The 17795-nt window shown below is 43.1% G+C and overlaps 3 protein-coding genes across 3 annotated transcripts; 2 read left to right on the top strand and 1 right to left on the bottom strand.

Annotated features, from left to right (window-relative positions):
* The first annotated feature begins 4065 nt into the window (after window positions 1-4065).
* On the top strand, window positions 4066-6459 carry wnt4b (wingless-type MMTV integration site family, member 4b). The gene is made up of 8 exons (XM_053432770.1): window positions 4066-4154; window positions 4506-4659; window positions 4764-4848; window positions 4949-5080; window positions 5378-5520; window positions 5608-5748; window positions 5840-6002; window positions 6098-6459. The coding sequence occupies exons 1-8, from the start codon at window positions 4066-4068 to the stop codon at window positions 6265-6267; spliced, it is 1077 nt and encodes a 358-aa protein (XP_053288745.1). The 3' UTR covers window positions 6268-6459.
* A 1287-nt stretch (window positions 6460-7746) lies between these two features.
* On the bottom strand, window positions 7747-12295 carry cdc42l (cell division cycle 42, like). Its single transcript, XM_053432771.1, has 6 exons — window positions 12187-12295; window positions 10278-10382; window positions 10098-10170; window positions 9879-9988; window positions 8910-9107; window positions 7747-8773 (listed from the first exon to the last, which is right to left on the bottom strand). Exons 2-6 carry the CDS (start codon window positions 10380-10382, stop codon window positions 8684-8686), a joined length of 576 nt encoding a protein of 191 aa, XP_053288746.1. The 5' UTR covers window positions 12187-12295; the 3' UTR covers window positions 7747-8683.
* Window positions 12296-12818: 523 nt separating this feature from the next.
* On the top strand, window positions 12819-17546 carry mlf2 (myeloid leukemia factor 2). The gene is made up of 8 exons (XM_053432447.1): window positions 12819-13157; window positions 14639-14747; window positions 14844-14879; window positions 15437-15490; window positions 15606-15734; window positions 15979-16138; window positions 16382-16597; window positions 16862-17546. Exons 1-7 carry the CDS (start codon window positions 13114-13116, stop codon window positions 16591-16593), a joined length of 744 nt encoding a protein of 247 aa, XP_053288422.1. The 5' UTR covers window positions 12819-13113; the 3' UTR covers window positions 16594-16597; window positions 16862-17546.
* Window positions 17547-17795: the final 249 nt, after the last annotated feature.

The raw sequence follows: 17795 nt of genomic DNA, 5'->3' as shown, positions 1-17795 counted from the left end.
AAAGTAGTAAAAATGCAATTGTGATGAAATGGCCTTTTTCCAATGGTACTAGAAATTAACTTAAACATCTATTATACAGCTGCTGCACTTTTCTTCACTTTCTTGTGGTGCTGCAGCACATCGGAGCTTTGTGCTGCTTGAATTCTACGATCAAATGAATAAATAATACTTGAATGGAACTCTAATGAGGGCTTAGAAGGAGCATTTGAAGGCCGCGCATGAAACACTCATTTTCACACCTGATCTCATTTGGTTATGAGAGACAGTCTGAATGCTATGGTCCTGCATGGTACCCACACCAATGCACAAATTTGGTTTTCCCTTCCGCTTTGGAGCTTTTTCAGTGGTCAAGGTATTTGTATAAGTTATTCCACAGCGGCTGGCAGTTTCACATCCAGTAAATTCCACTTGCAGATCTTTATTGAGGTTTTTACTGTGTTTACGCCGAGGGAAAAAAATGCAATCCCAAGACTCCATTTCTTTTAGGACAGAACGATCAGTAAACAAGAAACTTTGGCATCGCTACAGGAATTTCAGATAGAGTTTGCTGGTTTGAATGTCCGGCTGTACATCATGTGATGGTTTAGCCTGATAGCTCCACGGAAAGTCTTGTCAGGGCATGAGTGAGACTGGTCACCATGGATTATGGTTCACTTTACATGATACAATTGTTTCCAGTAGGAGCGATATCACTGATTCCTCCCAAAGCTAAACAGGGATGTGATCCTTAACTTCCTCTGCAGAGAAATCCTTCTGACTTGTACGTCTGGGCTCCGCTCCCTCAGGACCAGAGCTGCACTTATGATCAGTGAAAACTAAAAACAGCATTTCATACATAAGCTGCATTTATTTCAGTCTTTCCATGTTCGTATAGAAACAAATACTTTTCTTTGATGTATTGTGACAAAGATTCCTGCTGTATGCGAGATGCTCCTCTGAGCACAGAGGCCTTCTCCTGCTTCCTGCACTCCAATGGCCGCTGTGCAGTATTCCCCATGCACTGTACATGCAGATCACACAGAAACAAGGGCCTGTGTCTGGCTGTTGTCTGTTACTATCGCTTGAATGCCCCTTACCCAGGCATGTATGCGCGTGCACGTGCAGCACCGTCACCAACACCTCCTTATTTTCCCTCCATCCCATATACACTGCTATGTTACCAGCTCACACGCACTGCACACCTACCCCCCCCCTCCCCCCTACCGCACCGCCATCACTCCATAATATTCATGGGTCGTCCATTCCCTCTGCCCCCTCCCCCCCCATGAGCGCACAGCTCACCGCCCCCACCTTGCCTCCCCCCCCCCCCCCCCCACACTCCCCTGCCTGACAACACCACCGCCCGACATCCCATAATATTCACGCACGCGCTCCGCACACATCCATACACAGCCGTGCACTCAGCTCTTTGTTGGCAGAGATGCCTGAGCAACGCGAGCGTGCTCATGCACAGCAGTCATCTTTCTGCCTGATATGATTATTCCATCCGTGCCCATGGCGGCAGAGGCAGGTAGCCCTCAAGTGCAGAGAGGGGCCGACGCAGAATGAGGGAGAGAGCGAAAGGTGGGGGGTCACGTTTCTGTCTCATAATGACCTTGGGGCCGATGAGTTCATGAAGTCCAGATTTACCCTGCGGCAGCCATCTTTGAATGAGGCCAATCGTCCATCCCTTGGAGGGCATCAGTGGACAAAGTGAAACCAGTGCAGTCGCCCCACCTCACTGTCTCTCAAAGTCTGTCTCAGCCTCTATAACTGAGGGAATGCTGACGCTTTAACAAGCGTCTCTTTAGGCTCTGCAGCCTGGCTACAGTCAATCAGCACCGGACCATTTCAGCATGATACAAGGTACACAAAATGGGGGAAAGATAAAGATAAAAAAAAAGAGGGCAAGTTATTTACGAGAGAGGGGTGAAGGGATGAGCACAACAGAGGCGCCGGACATGACAGTGGCCAGCTCATCACCATGGTGTTGCTGTGGGAGACAGTGGAAGACGTCACTTGGAGAAACCGGGGGACACAAAGGAGGAATACGACATGAGGAGGACAAAAAAAGGAGGGAAGGGGCCTACAAGAAACCTGTCTTTACAGATATAGACAGGGGAACTGGTGTGTGTGTGTGTGTGTGTGTGTGTATGTGTGTGTCTGTGGGAGGATAGAGTCTCACTCTGAAAGTCATCTCTGGTTTCTATCCTCGTTATATTATAACTTTATTTTCAAAATCTCCTATTTTTATCTCTTTAAGTGGCCCTACTGTCATAGAATGAAATTAGGATTCAACTTTTTCTCAATGCAACTGATTTGCAATAAATAAAAAAGCAAGCTGCAATATAGTTGACATGATAAGCTGCCTGTTCCTTCACAAAAATATAATAATTCAATATTTAAAGTAAATAGTTTTTTAGCCTCCTTCAATATTAAACCCACACTTCATAAATTTTTTTTCCTCATATCTATTTTCGACAAACCTGCTTTGTTTTTCTCCGCTGCTCTTCCCTATAACCCCGGTGCAGCACCCATCCGCTCTCTCCTCCTGCCCGCCTCTCCCTCCCATCTTGTGATTTATTTGCCTTCGTTCCAATATTTGTCGCCACTGTGTTTTCTTCCCCTTGTCTAAATGTCACCCCTTCTTCTAAGACAATATAGGGAGTGGGAGAGAGGGAGAACGAGAGGGCAAATGCGGGGGAGATGGAGGAAGGGGAGGAGGGGGGACTTGTAAAATGAGCAACAAAGTTTGGGAAAATTAAACATTAGGTAAGACACTTTCTCACATCCATACACATGCACACGGAAACACCGCGTCATTGATTTTGATGGGAAGATGTCGCAGGACAACACGTGGATCAATAGTCCTGCATGGATTCCGTAATGATGTCAATAAAAGAAACAAAAGGGTGGAATTTGTGTTGTCATTGCGTGTCTTTGTTTTCTTGCAGCAGATTGAATCCTGGACACACAATCACATGCCAACAAACATGGGAGAGGACTTATCACTTTGAGGACTGCATCTTTGTGTCTCCAGTGGAAGCTCAGAATTTAGGTCTCATGTCAGACAAGCACAATACAGAGCAAACTTACACTATTAGTACTTGCGTAGTACAACTATTATCCTGTTCCAAAGCCTCCACCTCCTCCACCTCCTCCTCCTCCCTCGGCATCACTCCACACCCAGGTTCGCGCCTGTCCTCTCTCTCCCACCCTCACCCTCTACCTCCTATATAACCCATCACTCCCAGCTCTCTGCTCTCACTCATTCTTCCTCTTCCAACCTGGAATGGACACTTTGGTTTTCCTCGGACTGACCTCAGTACCCGCTGACCCAATGTGATTGGGCCATTATATCTTAAAAAAAAAAACTCAAATCTTTAATTGGATTTCAAATTTTTGATGGGGGGCGTAGATTTTTTACTAATTTGTCCAATTGAATTGGAGACGAGGACAAATCTTTGTATCTAAGAGGATCAGGAGTTTTGCTTGGAGTTGGTAAAACACCCTGAGCATGCGTTTGCTGTCACTGACGGCGTTTGAAAAGAAACTGATGAGCGACTTTTCTAATTGAAATTTGGAGAAACTATTCTTCCAACCAAACGGAGGAATCACTGGATATCACAATACTTTGAACTGGTAAGAATCAGTGTTACTTTTGCAACCTAGGATGAGATTTTAACTGGTAAAAATACTTTTTGATGAATGTTTGTTCAAAATACTAGGTCTGGTCTTGGATGAATACAAAATGTCTATAGTAACTTGTTAACTTTTGAAGAAACAACTGCATGCTCATGTGATATAAACTCTGAAACACTGATTATGTGAATTTTCCTTGAAGTTTATTAGAAAGGACATTGAACAGGATGATTAGACATGTCAGCGCTGGATGTTTCTATTCTGTCATCTTGTCATTTGTGCAGATATGTGGGATCATCCCCAGACCCAGGATCTGACCCATAAACCAACAGCACAGCAGACAACAGGCAGACGGGCAGATCAGCTTCCACTGTGGAGACGGGCAGTGTGCTGTCCAGAGACCCAGCCTGACGCACGGAGACGGACAGACAGACGGACAGTCTGATGCCAACTGTCTCCACTGTCAATCTCTCGGCACCACTCCTCCTCCTGTTGCTATGGGCAGCCAACCCCACCATGGCAACCAACTGGCTGTAAGTGTAGCGTGCGAGCGAGGAATGGAGAGAGGGAGTTTGTTTGTCATGCTGTAACTTTTAAAAGATGGTGACATGTCTCTAAATCTCTTTCAGTTGCTCGCCTCTCTCTCTTTGTCTCACTGCTGGTGACCTTTCTCTCTTTTCTTTCTCTCCGCCTTCACTGTGTCGTCTCTGTCTTCTCCGCCTGTGTTGCCCTTGTTTCCGTCCTCTCTAAAACTCTGCCCGGTCGTTACCTCTTCATCCTGTTTTCTTCTTTCACTCCCTCCCTCCGCTTAATTATGCACCTTCCTTTCTTACCCTTCACGTCTGGTCTGAGTCACACCACCAATCACCATTTCTCTGTCCCAGCTCCCTGGCCAGGCTGCCTCGCTCCAGGCCTGTGTCTGGTGCTGCCCCATGTGCACGGCTGAGGGGGCTGACCCCCGGGCAGGTGGGGGTGTGCAGGGCGCGGGGGGAGGTCATGGAGTCCGTGCGCAAGGCAGCGGAGATGGTCATAGAAGAGGTACAACCAGAGAGCACATAGAGGGTCATGACTCGCATGCACCCCCAGCAGTTTTGTGATAACTTGTGATAATGTGTTTTGATGCATATTCCTGTCTATCCCAGTGCCAGCACCAGTTCAGGAACCGCCGTTGGAACTGTTCCACCACCCCACGTGGGATCAATGTATTTGGCAGAGTTATGAACCAAGGTACGATCATTATTGTCGTAACGCATTCTCACGCAGAATTTCCTGCTGACACATTGAGCCAACTTTTATTCCTGCATCCTGTTTTCTATTCTGAATTCAGGCACTCGTGAGGCGGCCTTTGTGCACGCGTTGTCCTCCGCGGCGGTGGCGGTGGCTGTGACCCGGGCCTGCACCCGCGGGGAGCTGGAGAGGTGTGGCTGTGACAGGAAGGTCAGGGGGGTCAGTCCTGAGGGTGAGCTTGGAGTCTGTTGCATGAAAATGGAGCTGGTAAATCCACACAGAGCAGAAAACTGCTCGAGTTTTCTGCTTGTTGAAACTCACGGCATATACGTCTACATCCTGGTGTGTCACTAGGACCATAGGGGCCAGATGTATGAAGTGTTGCAGCCGCAGACAGCAGTGAAGCACTTGTTTCTGCCTTATGTGATCCCATTAAAAGTTTTTTTCGATTGTCAACTTAAAAACATAAAGAGAAAGAGTTCTGAGGATCCAATTGTCCAAACCACAGTCTTCCAATGTCCCACTGCAGGTTTCCAGTGGTCCGGCTGCAGCGACAACCTGTCCTACGGCGTGGCCTTCTCCCAGACGTTTGTGGACGAACCAGAGCGAGCCAAGGGTCTGTCAGCCGGACGACCACTCATGAATCTCCACAACAATGAGGCTGGTCGAAAGGTTGGTTCTGTTCACTCCCAACACGTCGATCTGTGAGAATATGATGACAATCAGCTCCTCTTACGTTCACCATCCTGTCCCCCTCAGGCCATCCTTCACAACATGCAGGTGGAGTGTAAGTGTCACGGCGTCTCCGGCTCCTGCGAGTTGAGGACCTGCTGGAAGGTCATGCCTCCATTCCGGCGTGTCGGCGTTGGGCTCAAGGAACGCTTTGATGGAGCCACGGAGGTATCAGCAAACACCTTCTGTTTGTTTAAGACCCTTCATGATCCTCTGAAACCTTAATAATGTCCCCAATCTGACATGGTCCTCCTCTTAGGTCCGTCTGACTCGTATAGGATCCAGGACTGCCCTGCTCCCCCGTGACCCCCAGGTCAAACCCCCTGCTGCCAGAGACCTTCTGTACCTTTCGCCCTCTCCAGATTTCTGCCACCTTGACCCTGAGAACGGTATCCCTGGGACTGCTGGCAGGAGATGTAACGGTAAGATGAACGACAAGTTGAATACGATCCAGAATTAAAAACATACTTGATAAATTACGGGTATTGATTCTGCAGTCCTTTTAAAAAAAACGCAGGAACCTCTCGGCTGGCACCAGATGGCTGCGAGCTGGTGTGTTGCGGCCCAGGATATAGAGCAGGTCGGGCGGAGGTGGTGCAGCGCTGCTCCTGCAAGTTCTCCTGGTGCTGCTCCGTCCGCTGCCAGCAGTGCAAGAACACAGTCACCATTCACACCTGCAGAGTGTAAGACAGCTCACACAAGGTCAGGCCGACAGGAAAAGACATGAGCAAAACCAGTAGACAGACTCTCCTGCACACTAGACGAATTAAAGACGACAGAGACGGCAGATGATCCGCTGGTAGCCTCAGTGTAACTAACCTCCGCCGCAGCTGTAGAGTGAAGTTTGACGATTCTGTTATAAAAGCTGCAAAGTTAATGCAAAGATCTAAAAAAATAACAAAAAGTATGAACAGTGAATAAGGCAGAAGGTAAAATCACTTTCTCTTCTCTTGAACTTACTCGACACTAACTCTGAGACAGACAAGTCGTCTATGACACACACACACACACACACACACACACACACACACACACAGCTCCTCTCACATCTCACAACACAACAAGGCTTTAAAAGCTGAACGTAACAGAACTAACACAGAGGCACTATTTTTTGTTTCATGCAAACTCTTTGCATTGTATCATAGACTAGCAGGTCGTTGAACATTTACTGTATTTATAGTCTTCTTCTCTGCCCTGGTTTATTTATTCGTAAATCTTCACGTCAGCCTCCGACAGTGATGTAACAAACAGCAGGACTAGAACATCTACTCACATCAGTGTCTGTCTTGAGTGTTGTCCCCCCCCCCCCCCCCCCCGTCCTCTCTTCTGTGCGCTCCTGCAGGAGCAGTGCTTTTTGGTTTGATCAATAAATCTAATAAACAACAGTAGTTTTATCCAACCGATGCTTCTTAAGTTTCTTATTGACAAAGATCTTGACTAAAGCACATGGGCTAGCTGCTCAGTTAAAGGTGACCTGTGGATTTTTGACCACTAGAGGCCCTAGGAGCAATGTTTCTTTCTCTTCACTTAAATTTGTGTGGTTCTCTATTCTGTTTCAAACCTCCCTTCACACAGGAGGAGGATTAGTCAGCGTGCAGCTCTGCACAAATTGTTTAAATTTTAGATGCGGCCCTTCTCTGCATACACAAGGGTGTTGATGTGAATCTCTGGCGAGCAGTTCTTTGTACATCTTGCTGTAGAGGCCCAATCACAAACACTCAACTGGTGTTACATACATCGCTGAGTGATTCCAAACTTTGGATCAGTTAAAAAAAAAGTAGAAGTCGTTGAAAAGCTGCTTTTATCTCAACCACTCAAACTTAAAATATGAAGAATTCTAAACCGAGTTTGGAGTATTTGTTACAGCAGCAGCTCATCTGGTTCAGGCAGCTGGGGATCATGGGTAATATCCAGCGTTCAGTTGTGTTTCAGTTCAGTGAGTGGGACTAGGCCGCCAGCGCTCCAGTCAACACAATGACAGGCTTTGTTTGTTTTCTAAATGAAAGGACTTAATTGCTTGGACACAGAACCCAATAGAACTTATCACCACATGTTGCTCAGTAAAAGTAACATGCTGTTGCTTTAAAAGATTGTCTTTCCTTCATATAGAAGAGAATGTGGTAAACATATTTTCCTTCAAACATAATAAGAAAGGGCTACGTTGCATGTCATTGAACCATTTTTATTAAAAATATCCTGTGATTACAAACACCCAGAAATTTACTATCAAAGGTTATCATCTCATTCTCAGTCCAGGTTGAGATCTTTTGAAAATATCACAACTTAATTTGTTATATTATCGTTGACTCAAAGTTGGTAGTCTAGCAATAGAAAAAAATCTGGATAAAATAAAAAGTCAAGTTTCAAAATGAATAAATGCAACAAAATAAATCCCAAAACAAAGTCACAGAATTAACACAGTATAAACAAAAGGAGAATAAAATAGAAATTCAAACGTCATCTACAGAAGAGGAATTGGTGAAAATGTACTTGGCCTCTCACCAAAGTTTGGAAGAGAGAAATCATTTCAGAGAGCTACCTTTGTTTGGAGTGACAATGAATCTCTCATGCTTTCATTATTCAATCCACAAGGGTCCGAAAAGAAAGCAAACACCATTTAACATTAAGTTGCCCCCTTAAATGTACTAACTAAAGTTCACTAAAAACTTAATGTTAAATGTAACTCGAGTGTTTAAAAGCCCCAAATGACTGCAGGAGGTAAAACACAGAGGAAGCTAAAGGCAACTATAGAAATGAATCTTTCTTTAAAAAAATAAAAAATGGAGCGACAGTGACAGGCAGGGGGGGCCCGCCCCACCTGAATGTTTGTAGAGACAACACTGCAGTTTGGAAAAGCTTTCAGAAAAGGAGATAGGTGACACTTGCTGGATTTACTGCTGAAGTTTCGCTGCTCAGCCTCTTTCAATGTTTATATTGAAGGCACAATCAGTGTACGTGTGTATTAGAATAAGTCTCAATGGCATTGTACCTCCCTTCCCCTTTTGTTTTGTCCTTTTATTCATAATGGCCATTGATTGCTCCGGTGTTTCGATTCACCACAGCTATTTCTTACACTATCACGTCTCTCAATGTGGTTGTTCGTCTATAGGAGAATGCACTTTCTCTTGGTTTTGGTCTCTGGAGGCTCCAATGCTGCCAGGATCGCCTCGTCAAACACATTCTTAAGCCCTCGCTGCTCGAAGAAGAAGAAGAAGAAGAAGAAGAAGAAGAAGAAGAAAAAGAAGAGAGAAAACACATGTTAAAAAGAGAAATTTACAAATGAATGCTTGACTTTCACTTTTGAAGGGTTGTGAAAATTTGCCACACACCTGTGTCAGAGCAGAGCACTCCACGTATTTGACGGCCTTGAGCTCACGTGCCAGCTTCTCTCCCATCTCAGGATAGAGGGGCCGCTGTTTGTTCTTTGCCAGCTTCTCAATTGTGTTGCTGTCTTCCCGCAGGTCCATCTGTGTGCCCACTAACAGGAAGGGTGTGCGTGGGCAGTGGTGAGAAATCTCAGGAACCCACTGAAAAAAAGAAAGTGATATAAAAGATTATTAATAATTAATTTATATTGTTATTGAACTAGATGTGTTTATAGAACAAAATATATAAAAATGGAGATCTGGTATTAAATGTCTGGTCGGATTTGTTTCTTTACTATACAGAAGGATCAACATTTTAAACTGTAATTTTGTAAAGGTAGCTCTTACACAGTTTATGTTTCAACAATATTCAGTTTGAGAACTTTGGCTTATTTATAAAAGGATATTGCAGAGGAAAGTGTTTTTCTTAATGTGTCGAGCTGTTAAATTGATCGTTTTAATATCAGTATTTTACTGCGTGAACAATATCTGTTCAAGTATCAAAACAATTTGATACAACCCTCAGCCCATCATACGTCATCAGAGCTTAAATGATTAGGTGATTAATCAATCAGTCAATTGAGAGAAAATAACATTATTTAATTAACTAATTGGATAAGTAGATTTTTTAGGGCAAAACTATATATTGTTCTAACAACTTAAATGTGCAGATTTGTCACTTTTCTGTGTCAAGTGACAGTAAAAGGTTTATGTTTGGGTTCAGGGCTGTTGGTCAAGCAATACAATACAATAATGACCTCAACTTAGGGAAAATGGTACAAGTTATAGACGAAGAAAATGTATAGATTAATTAAGAAAATAATAAATAGGGAAATTAAACACAAAATGACCGATTTATTCACCAGTTTGTTTGAGTCAAAAATCAAGGTCATGTTATTTTTCCCAATGAAAGATAAATTATTAGAAACTGACCTTTTCTTTGACATTTTCAAAAGATGAGGGGGAGACGACAGAGAAACATACGAGGAACACGTCTGTCTGTGGGTAACTGAGAGGACGCAGCCTGTCATAATCCTCCTGACCTGAGGGTGGCAGTCACAAGATAGAAAGAGCAGGGGAAGTTTTTAGTTTAGTTTCAGGGTGGCAGAAATGAGACAGAAAAGAAGAGAGTTTGGAAGACCCTCGTGTTACCTGCTGTGTCAAAAAGGCCGAGTGTATAGGGCTCCCCCCCAATCATCACCGTCACAGCATAATTATCAAAAACCTTTGAGAAAACAGAAAAGATTATTTGTCAAATCCAACACGTCTGATTAAACGGTGCTTCTGAGTCAATGTGTTAACTGTGTGCAGTTCTTTTTAACATGTTCTTACCGTGGGCACATATTCTGAGGGGAACTTGTTGGTTGTGTAGGAGATCAGTAGGCAGGTCTTTCCTACTGCACCGTCTCCTACCACTACACATTTTATAGTCTGCATCTGCAGTGGGGAAAATAGAAAATAGGAAACATCACATGTGTGTCAACATGATCTGCAGCAGACTGGACAGTCAGCCAGATGCAGAGGGGAAGTAACACACAAGAAATGCTTAGTAGGGTCACGGATGGCTTTTTATACAGCGAGTGACTAACACATGAAGAACCGAGCAGGCAATATAAACAGCAACAAACCGGGAAGTGTGTTGGGCTATAAATCCATAATTTTTTATAGGGGAAGTGGAGGAAAGTACATTTATATTTAAGAACATTTAACTAAAGGTAAGCACGATGCGCTTATGATGCATTTGGCAAAGATTAAACTGCACAATAATACATATATAAAGAAGTTAAAATTAGCTTATCCCAAACCATCTCTAACAGTTAAATATCTATTTCACATTCAACGATCAGTAACAATATTCCTATAATTTTGTGCATTAGAGATAAAAAAGCACAAATGTACAGTTAAGCAGCATAAAAATATTAAAGCGTAAAATATTGTAAACTTTTAAAAGCATAAAGTAGTTTAAGCTGAATAAGAGATGAACCTCTGTATAAAACAGAAAAGGATATAAAAGATTTACTGCTAGGGCAGGGCTATATGGCATCCAGATAAATCTGTTAATAAGTCAATATCAAACCATCACATTATTATTTCAGTTTAGAATAAAAAACGATTTTTGGACGGTTGTGGTTTTAAACTCTTTTTGTTAGCGGAGAATGAAACATTTTACAAATCTTAAAATTCCAATACAAAATGAAAAAAACAATTGTGTATTATATCTCCTCACCATGCTCGCATAAAGCATAAGAAGTATGTAGTGAACTTTTCTTAGATATGGTATCGTACACTTATATTTCTTTTAATGAAAATTATTTTGTGATGATATTGCTGTTGTTTTATTCCCCAGTCCTATTAACAGCAGCACTGTTATATCTGAAATAGCTAAATTAACCTAATAAAGTGGTGTAAAGTTCCTAATGTGTTACATATGAAACATACTTAGTAATATCAGCCATCAAATCCTTGTTGAGCATTAAAGAAATAGAGGAAGTGATTTCATGTTGTGTCTGGTCTTCCTGATGCTGAGTGTGTTACTCGATTAGTGTATTTGTGGCTGTATTGGCTGCTGATTGAAAAATGAGAGCGATCTGAACGTCAGGCCTGTTGTAACATGTGCGAGCAAAGGTTTATTGATGACAGTGAATCACTTCCGCATACTGGGTGCTACATACCACAGATGTTGAAGAAACCACGGCCTATACGCCCGGCGTCATATAGAAACGGATACTGCCCCAAACTTCCGCTAAATAAACACATTTCTTCGGCTAAAACGTGGAGCCACGAAAACGGATTAGAACCTTCAGCTAAACAAAACAAACAAACATTGAAAACACAGAAGAGAGACGGAGAAGAAGGCGCAGAGCCAGGTTGTGATTATTTAGTGGCTGTGTTAGCTCAGATCGGTGAAGTGAGGACAGAGTCTGTCAACTGTCAAGCTAATGTGTCAGCTAGCTCGTTTATCACACTAAACACAGGTGGGTTTAGAACCGTAACCGGGAGAAATTAAAGTCTCGACCAGCAGTTGTGACAACTTCAACAACCACAGCCACGTTAGCCAACTCTCAGTCCTTCTCTATGGCAGAGGAAGTTTTAGCCCCGTACCGCGGATTTATAAACCCGACAAACACGCCCTTCCTCCCCGTCGAGACTTCACACTACTCGGGAGACTCCGCTGCGTGTGTCCGGAGGTTTGATTTGGTCTAAATTATCATCTTCACACAGTTTCTCTGACTCTACTCACCGCTTTTCTTCTGGCAGCTTAGGCGTTGGTTACATCCGGGTTTGAGGGTCGCTGAGTGAGCGCAGCCGCAAACAGGACGAGCCCCAGTCCCTGATGAGGAATGGAAACAGCGCCCCCTGCTGGACAGAATGCACACGTCTGTCTATCTGCCTGTCTATCTATTTATACATCTATCTATCTATCTATCTATCTATCTATCTATCTATCTATCTATCTATATCTCTGTCTATCTATCTATCTATCTCTATCTCGATTTCTCTATCTACTAATTATCATTATTATTTGGGATGTGGAAATATATAATATAATAAATATAAAACTTGTTGTGGAAGCCTGCGAATACTGCGCAGAAGTGGACTACGCAGGATTAATTTAATTTAATTTAATTTAATTTAATTTAACTTATTTCAATTTAATTTAATTTAATTTAATTTTTTATATCTAATTTTTTTTAATTTATTTTGTATATTTATATTAAAAAATACTATTATTATTTAGGATGTGGAAATATATAATATGATATAATATAATATAACCGCTATAACGCAATGACACCATAAAACTGTTGATTGTTGTGAAAGCCTCACAACAGGAAACGCTTTATTCTGAAACATAACACCACCGGAACCACAGCTGCTAGCTGTGATGCTAACTTGACAGCGCAGCTCCTTCTCTTTGTCAGAGGACTGACTTCCGTTTTCATGTCGGGTCCAGGTTTCTGGAATTTGCTGTGCACCGACGCTGTGAGCGGTCTCTGCGGGAAGCTGTAGCGGATGTTTAGTGTCTCAGTGGCCGAGAGAAAGTCCAAACTCCTCGGTTTCAGCCTGACCAGAGTTTCGCGTTCATTAATCTGCCTCATCCTTGGAAAACGCGACTGTTTACCTAGCTAGCTGGCTAGCATCAGCCAGCTGAGTTAAAGATCTGAGCATGTTTCGGTTCTTGAACGACGTTGATGACGACCCCTACATGATGTGAGTACTGACATCAACCACATTGGGCTTTAACAGCGTCGCCTCCCTGTGTGTTTTGCACGAGCAGCGTCCTGGTTTGATGGAACGTGTATTTCTCCGGTCGCTTGAAGCAGGTACCTTTCTTGACTCCAGCCAGCTGTGGGGGCCTACGGTGGTGGTCCACCATATTGGATAGACAACAACTACAACAACGCTGTCAGAGCTCAGCAGTGTTCGGTTCCCAGATCAGCAGCTGAAACACTCAATGATCCTCATGTGTGTCATTTAACCTTGTTGCACCGAATGCAGTTCCAGCTCCTGCAATGTCTGCTGCAGCCATTTCGATCTGTGTTCCAGATCAAATGACAGCTTTATTCTGCTATAATGTATTTACACAATGCATATCCCTTTATATTGCAAATGCATGTAAGTTTTAATTGCTGCAGATCAACCTGAGCTTTACTAGACACTACATGAAGCACAGTACTTAGCAGAGGTTGTGGACGTTTAAAAAAATAATGCAGCAAAGCATTTGTATTTATCAGTTAACTTCATACAAAGTACAATAAACAGGTTAAAACTCAATCATATCATTATTTGTTGTGACCATCACTCACGATGTGGCCATCAAGACAATTTGTTTTGCTATTGATGTTGTGATAATTATTGACCAGCCAAACCGCCATTTACCTTAAAAGAAACCATGCCCTCAGCTACACCTCTGCACAGTTTGTAATGGTACTTGCTGTACTCGGTGCCATGTGTCCTCTCCGTGGATTTAGTTTCGGTGTCTCTATTCATGTTTTCCCAGATTGACTCAATGTTGAGATCAGGGCTCTGTGGAGGCCAGGCCACACATTACAAGACTCCATGTTGTTCTTCTCATTGAAGATGGCTCTTAATGACACTAGCTGTATTTTTGGGGTCATTGTTATGGTGCAGAATGAGTTTGGGATCCATCAGACACCTTCCTGATGGATAAGAATGTAAACATGTATGGTAACTTTATTCATAACAACTCGATAACAGGGGTAAAGCCAATCAGATTTATAGACTTGCTTTAACACACACAGGTTATTCGATTTAAATCATGAAATTCTAATCCACTTTTGATGGTGGGTCCTGTTGTGTTGTCACCAATCTCCCAAGATCTTGGGAATCTAACTGCAGAAAACTAGCTGAGCGACAGAAAACTGAACGAAAACAGAGAGACTGAAACGAGATGAGTCGCTTTATCCATTTCCTTAAGTGTTTCTTAGACCTTTTTATTTTGTGCACGTAAAAAAGCAAAGCTCTGCTAAGTTTTGAAGTTCAAAGTCTGTAGAAAACCGGATGTTGCTGTGTGAGTGTTCTCCGGGACACAAATTGTATGTCTAAGTGATCTGTCACATCCTGGTAGATATGACAGGCTTCTCTTCCTGTATCATTTACAGAATGCATTTACCTACGTGAGTCTCGTTAACGTCAACAGTAAAATCATAAATATTTCTGATTTCTTCTAGGGATCCATTTGCGGCTCACAGGCAGCAGATGAGTCTGTATCAACCTTTTGCTATCGACCCTTTCGCTCTTGCCCCCCAGATGCAGCCACATCGTGCACCACGTAGACAGGTAACCTGATGCTATGTTTCCGGATTGTACTCCTGGGTTGTGTGTATAAATCCAATTAGTTAACTGATTTTACAATTGTTTCACATTTTCTTCTAGGCCGGTCCACTGGCCCCCTTCGGTATGATGGGAATGGTGAGTAGTCGACCTCCTACAACTGCAGGAAGTCAAGGCCTGTTTACAAAATGTTTCTGATAACGGAGCTTATCAAAGATTGTCTACAAATGAAGACCAAGTCTCCAATTTTATCTTTATTCCTGCTTTATTGTTGTTATTCTGGTTTATGGTTAATAGGGTGAGAGAAAGGATCACATAAAGGTTAATTCTGGTTTTTAGATAAGGGCTCAGATGAAGTGGCTTTTAACTGAATTTACAGTCAAAAGTATATGGAGGATGAGGTGAAGTAGACAATCTGTGTTTGTTACCTTATCACAGAAGACCCATACAGGTCGTAAAGGTAAAGGTTCGTTAAGGTTTGTCAGAATGGTTTGGAATGATAACTACAAGTACCCCGGCCAGTATTTATTACAGAACACTCTGTGGGAAAGACAATGGATACGTCTCGGCCTGTAGTTTGCAAGATAACTTGGTGTTTGAGGAGTTATTCTCCTCCAGGCGACTTCACCTTAAATCTGACTTGTTGAAAACTGCAGAAACACAATTAAAAGATGTCATTTAATGTATGTTTTCAGGGCGGTGGATTCATGGACATGTTTGGCATGATGGGAGAAATGATGGAAAACGTGGTGAGTGAGTTTTTTTTTTTCTTCAGATAAACAGACGTAATTACCCTCATGACTGAAGCCTGTGTTTCCCCAGTACTCCGTCTCACCTTTTTGTTTGTTTTTTATTTTCTTCTAGGAAAGAATGACGAGTACACAAAACTGTCAGACGTTCTCCTCCTCGACAGTGATCTCCTACTCCTCGACAGATATAGGGGCTCCTAAAGTTTATCAGCAGACCCAGGCAACGAGAACAGGCCCTGGAGGGGTGAGATTAACTTCAGTAACTTATGAGCGTTAAAATCCAACAGCGTGTGTAGGTAATCTGTTGTGCTTTGTTAGTCCAGGCATGACTTTGACTTTCTAGCTCCAGAAACACTTTAAATGATCAGAACTTGTAGTGACAGTAAACAGATCATGTACAGTATAAACATCATTTCAGAGTGAGTTCACACACAGTGCAGAGTGTCCTGCTTGTTTTAGTAAACTGAGCCTCCCCCCTTTCATCTCAGATCCGTGAAACGCGGCAGTCGGTGAGGGACAGCGAGAGCGGCTTGGAGCGTTGCGCCATCGGCCACCACATCGGCCCTCGTGCACACATAATGGAGCGTTCGCGAAATCGCCGCACAGGAGACCGCGAGGAACGGCAAGACTTCATTAACCTTGACGAAAGTGAGTCTTTCAGGTGGAAAAGATCCTTTTATGATTGTTGGTGATTGCGTTTCTCAGCTCAACTTGGAATACCCAAAAGAAGTGAATTTTATGTTTTTGGTGGCACACTCAGCAGAAGCAGAAGAATTTGTCAAGCTTAACCAAAAACCAATGTGATGTCTTATATTAGAGTCAATACAGCTACAATCACATGAGATATGTGTTTTCTGTGTTACTCACCAACCTCCCCTACATTCCTACTAGGTGAGGCTGGAGCGTTTGATGATGAGTGGAGGAGGGAGGCAGGAAGGTACGTCCCCCCGAACGCCCGGGCGCTTGAGTACGGCCGCGATCGAAGGGCAGTAGTCCCCCAGCTGGCTCTTCCTGCCCCTCCTAGCTCGTCACCCCCCCCAGGTCCTCGGCACGAGTCCCCCAGACACCGTCAGCCCCAAGCCCGCCCACGCTACGACTGGTGAGAAGGTAAGAAAGTTGAGCTCATCGCGTATATGTGTACCTGATGAATAATAACATATGTCAGTACTGATGCATCACTAATGCTCCAAAGGTTTATTTTTATTAGTTATAACCTTGAAAATAAGGGGAGTCTGTTGTGTAGGAGCAGTATTTTTGGACTGACCACCTTGATTCGTATCATAAAACAGAGGCCACGGTTGTTTGACGAAGCCTTTTCTTCTTTTGTAATTTCCATATTTTCTAACACACACTGTGTTGTCGTCCCTGCAGGTGTCACATTTGACGAGGCGACCACAAATGGATTTGAGGGAAGATTTCCCCGATGCTGTGAACCAAGTTGAAGACGGAAGTTGATGATTGTCACAACTGGCTGTCGTAAATGTTTGATATGACTGGACTGTCTATATATGAACCACATATTACACACACACACACACACACACACACACACACACACACACACACACACACACACACACACACACACAACAACCCCCCTACACACACTTGATAGATACATTTACAGTTCAACTGCTCTACTGTGACATTCAAAAAAACACAAAAAGTGGATCTCTTGTGCAAATTGGGAATAACTACACTCACTTTATATTATACTCGTCCTCAAAACTTTCCATGTGTTTTTGCCCACTGCACGTAAGTGCTACAGTATACAGTACATCTGCTGTACAGTCCATTTTATGTTCGTGAAGACACTAGTGTGTCGGTGAATTGAATTGTATACTGTTAACTAATTAATCTAACTAAATAAAAGTTCATTAAACATTGTTAGATAATTGCAAAATGTGTGTCTGTTGTGGTTGTGTTTGACGATCGCATGTCTTCTATATTGACGTGTTTCATAAAAACAAATTTCACGAGCTTCAATATCATGAATACGCATCAATACCTGTAAATCTATGCTTTTTTTTAAGCCTCATAAAATGTATCAACACTTGTCTGTTATTTGAGTGTAATTTTGTGAGTCCTCAGAGATGCTCTGCCTTTTACATGTGTCTGTGTGCCGCCTCTTCCCTGTGACACTGCGTCTGCAGGTCATGTGACATCCGGATGGAGCACACAAGTGGAGCAGCCCCAAAATGCTCTTTTGACAAATCCCTCCCCCCGCGGGCTCCCTGCCTGCCTCCTTCTGTGCTCGCTGTTTCTTTAATTACATCCACACGCTATTTTTAAATCCACATCCACC

Source organism: Pleuronectes platessa, chromosome 10 (genome assembly GCF_947347685.1).
Source record: "Pleuronectes platessa chromosome 10, fPlePla1.1, whole genome shotgun sequence".
Classification (NCBI taxonomy): Eukaryota; Metazoa; Chordata; class Actinopteri; order Pleuronectiformes; family Pleuronectidae; genus Pleuronectes; species Pleuronectes platessa.
This window is presented reverse-complemented; position numbering and strand designations above follow the sequence as displayed.

Bases quoted from the DNA above. Each gene is read 5' to 3' on its own strand.
- wnt4b (XM_053432770.1), top strand. From the start codon at position 4,066: ATGCCAACTGTCTCCACTGTCAATCTCTCGGCACCACTCCTCCTCCTG. The intron at 4,660-4,763 runs GTACAACCAGAG...TGTCTATCCCAG, and splicing joins CGGAGATGGTCATAGAAGAG to TGCCAGCACCAGTTCAGGAA. The intron at 6,003-6,097 runs GTAAGATGAACG...AAAAAAACGCAG, and splicing joins TGCTGGCAGGAGATGTAACG to GAACCTCTCGGCTGGCACCA.
- cdc42l (XM_053432771.1), bottom strand. From the start codon at position 10,382: ATGCAGACTATAAAATGTGTAGTGGTAGGAGACGGTGCAGTAGGAAAG. The intron at 10,171-10,277 runs GTAAGAACATGT...GTTTTCTCAAAG, and splicing joins CCTCAGAATATGTGCCCACG to GTTTTTGATAATTATGCTGT. The intron at 8,774-8,909 runs GTGTGTGGCAAA...TTCTTCGAGCAG, and splicing joins AGTGCTCTGCTCTGACACAG to CGAGGGCTTAAGAATGTGTT.
- mlf2 (XM_053432447.1), top strand. From the start codon at position 13,114: ATGTTTCGGTTCTTGAACGACGTTGATGACGACCCCTACATGAT. The intron at 13,158-14,638 runs GTGAGTACTGAC...GATTTCTTCTAG, and splicing joins GATGACGACCCCTACATGAT to GGATCCATTTGCGGCTCACA. The intron at 14,748-14,843 runs GTAACCTGATGC...ATTTTCTTCTAG, and splicing joins ATCGTGCACCACGTAGACAG to GCCGGTCCACTGGCCCCCTT.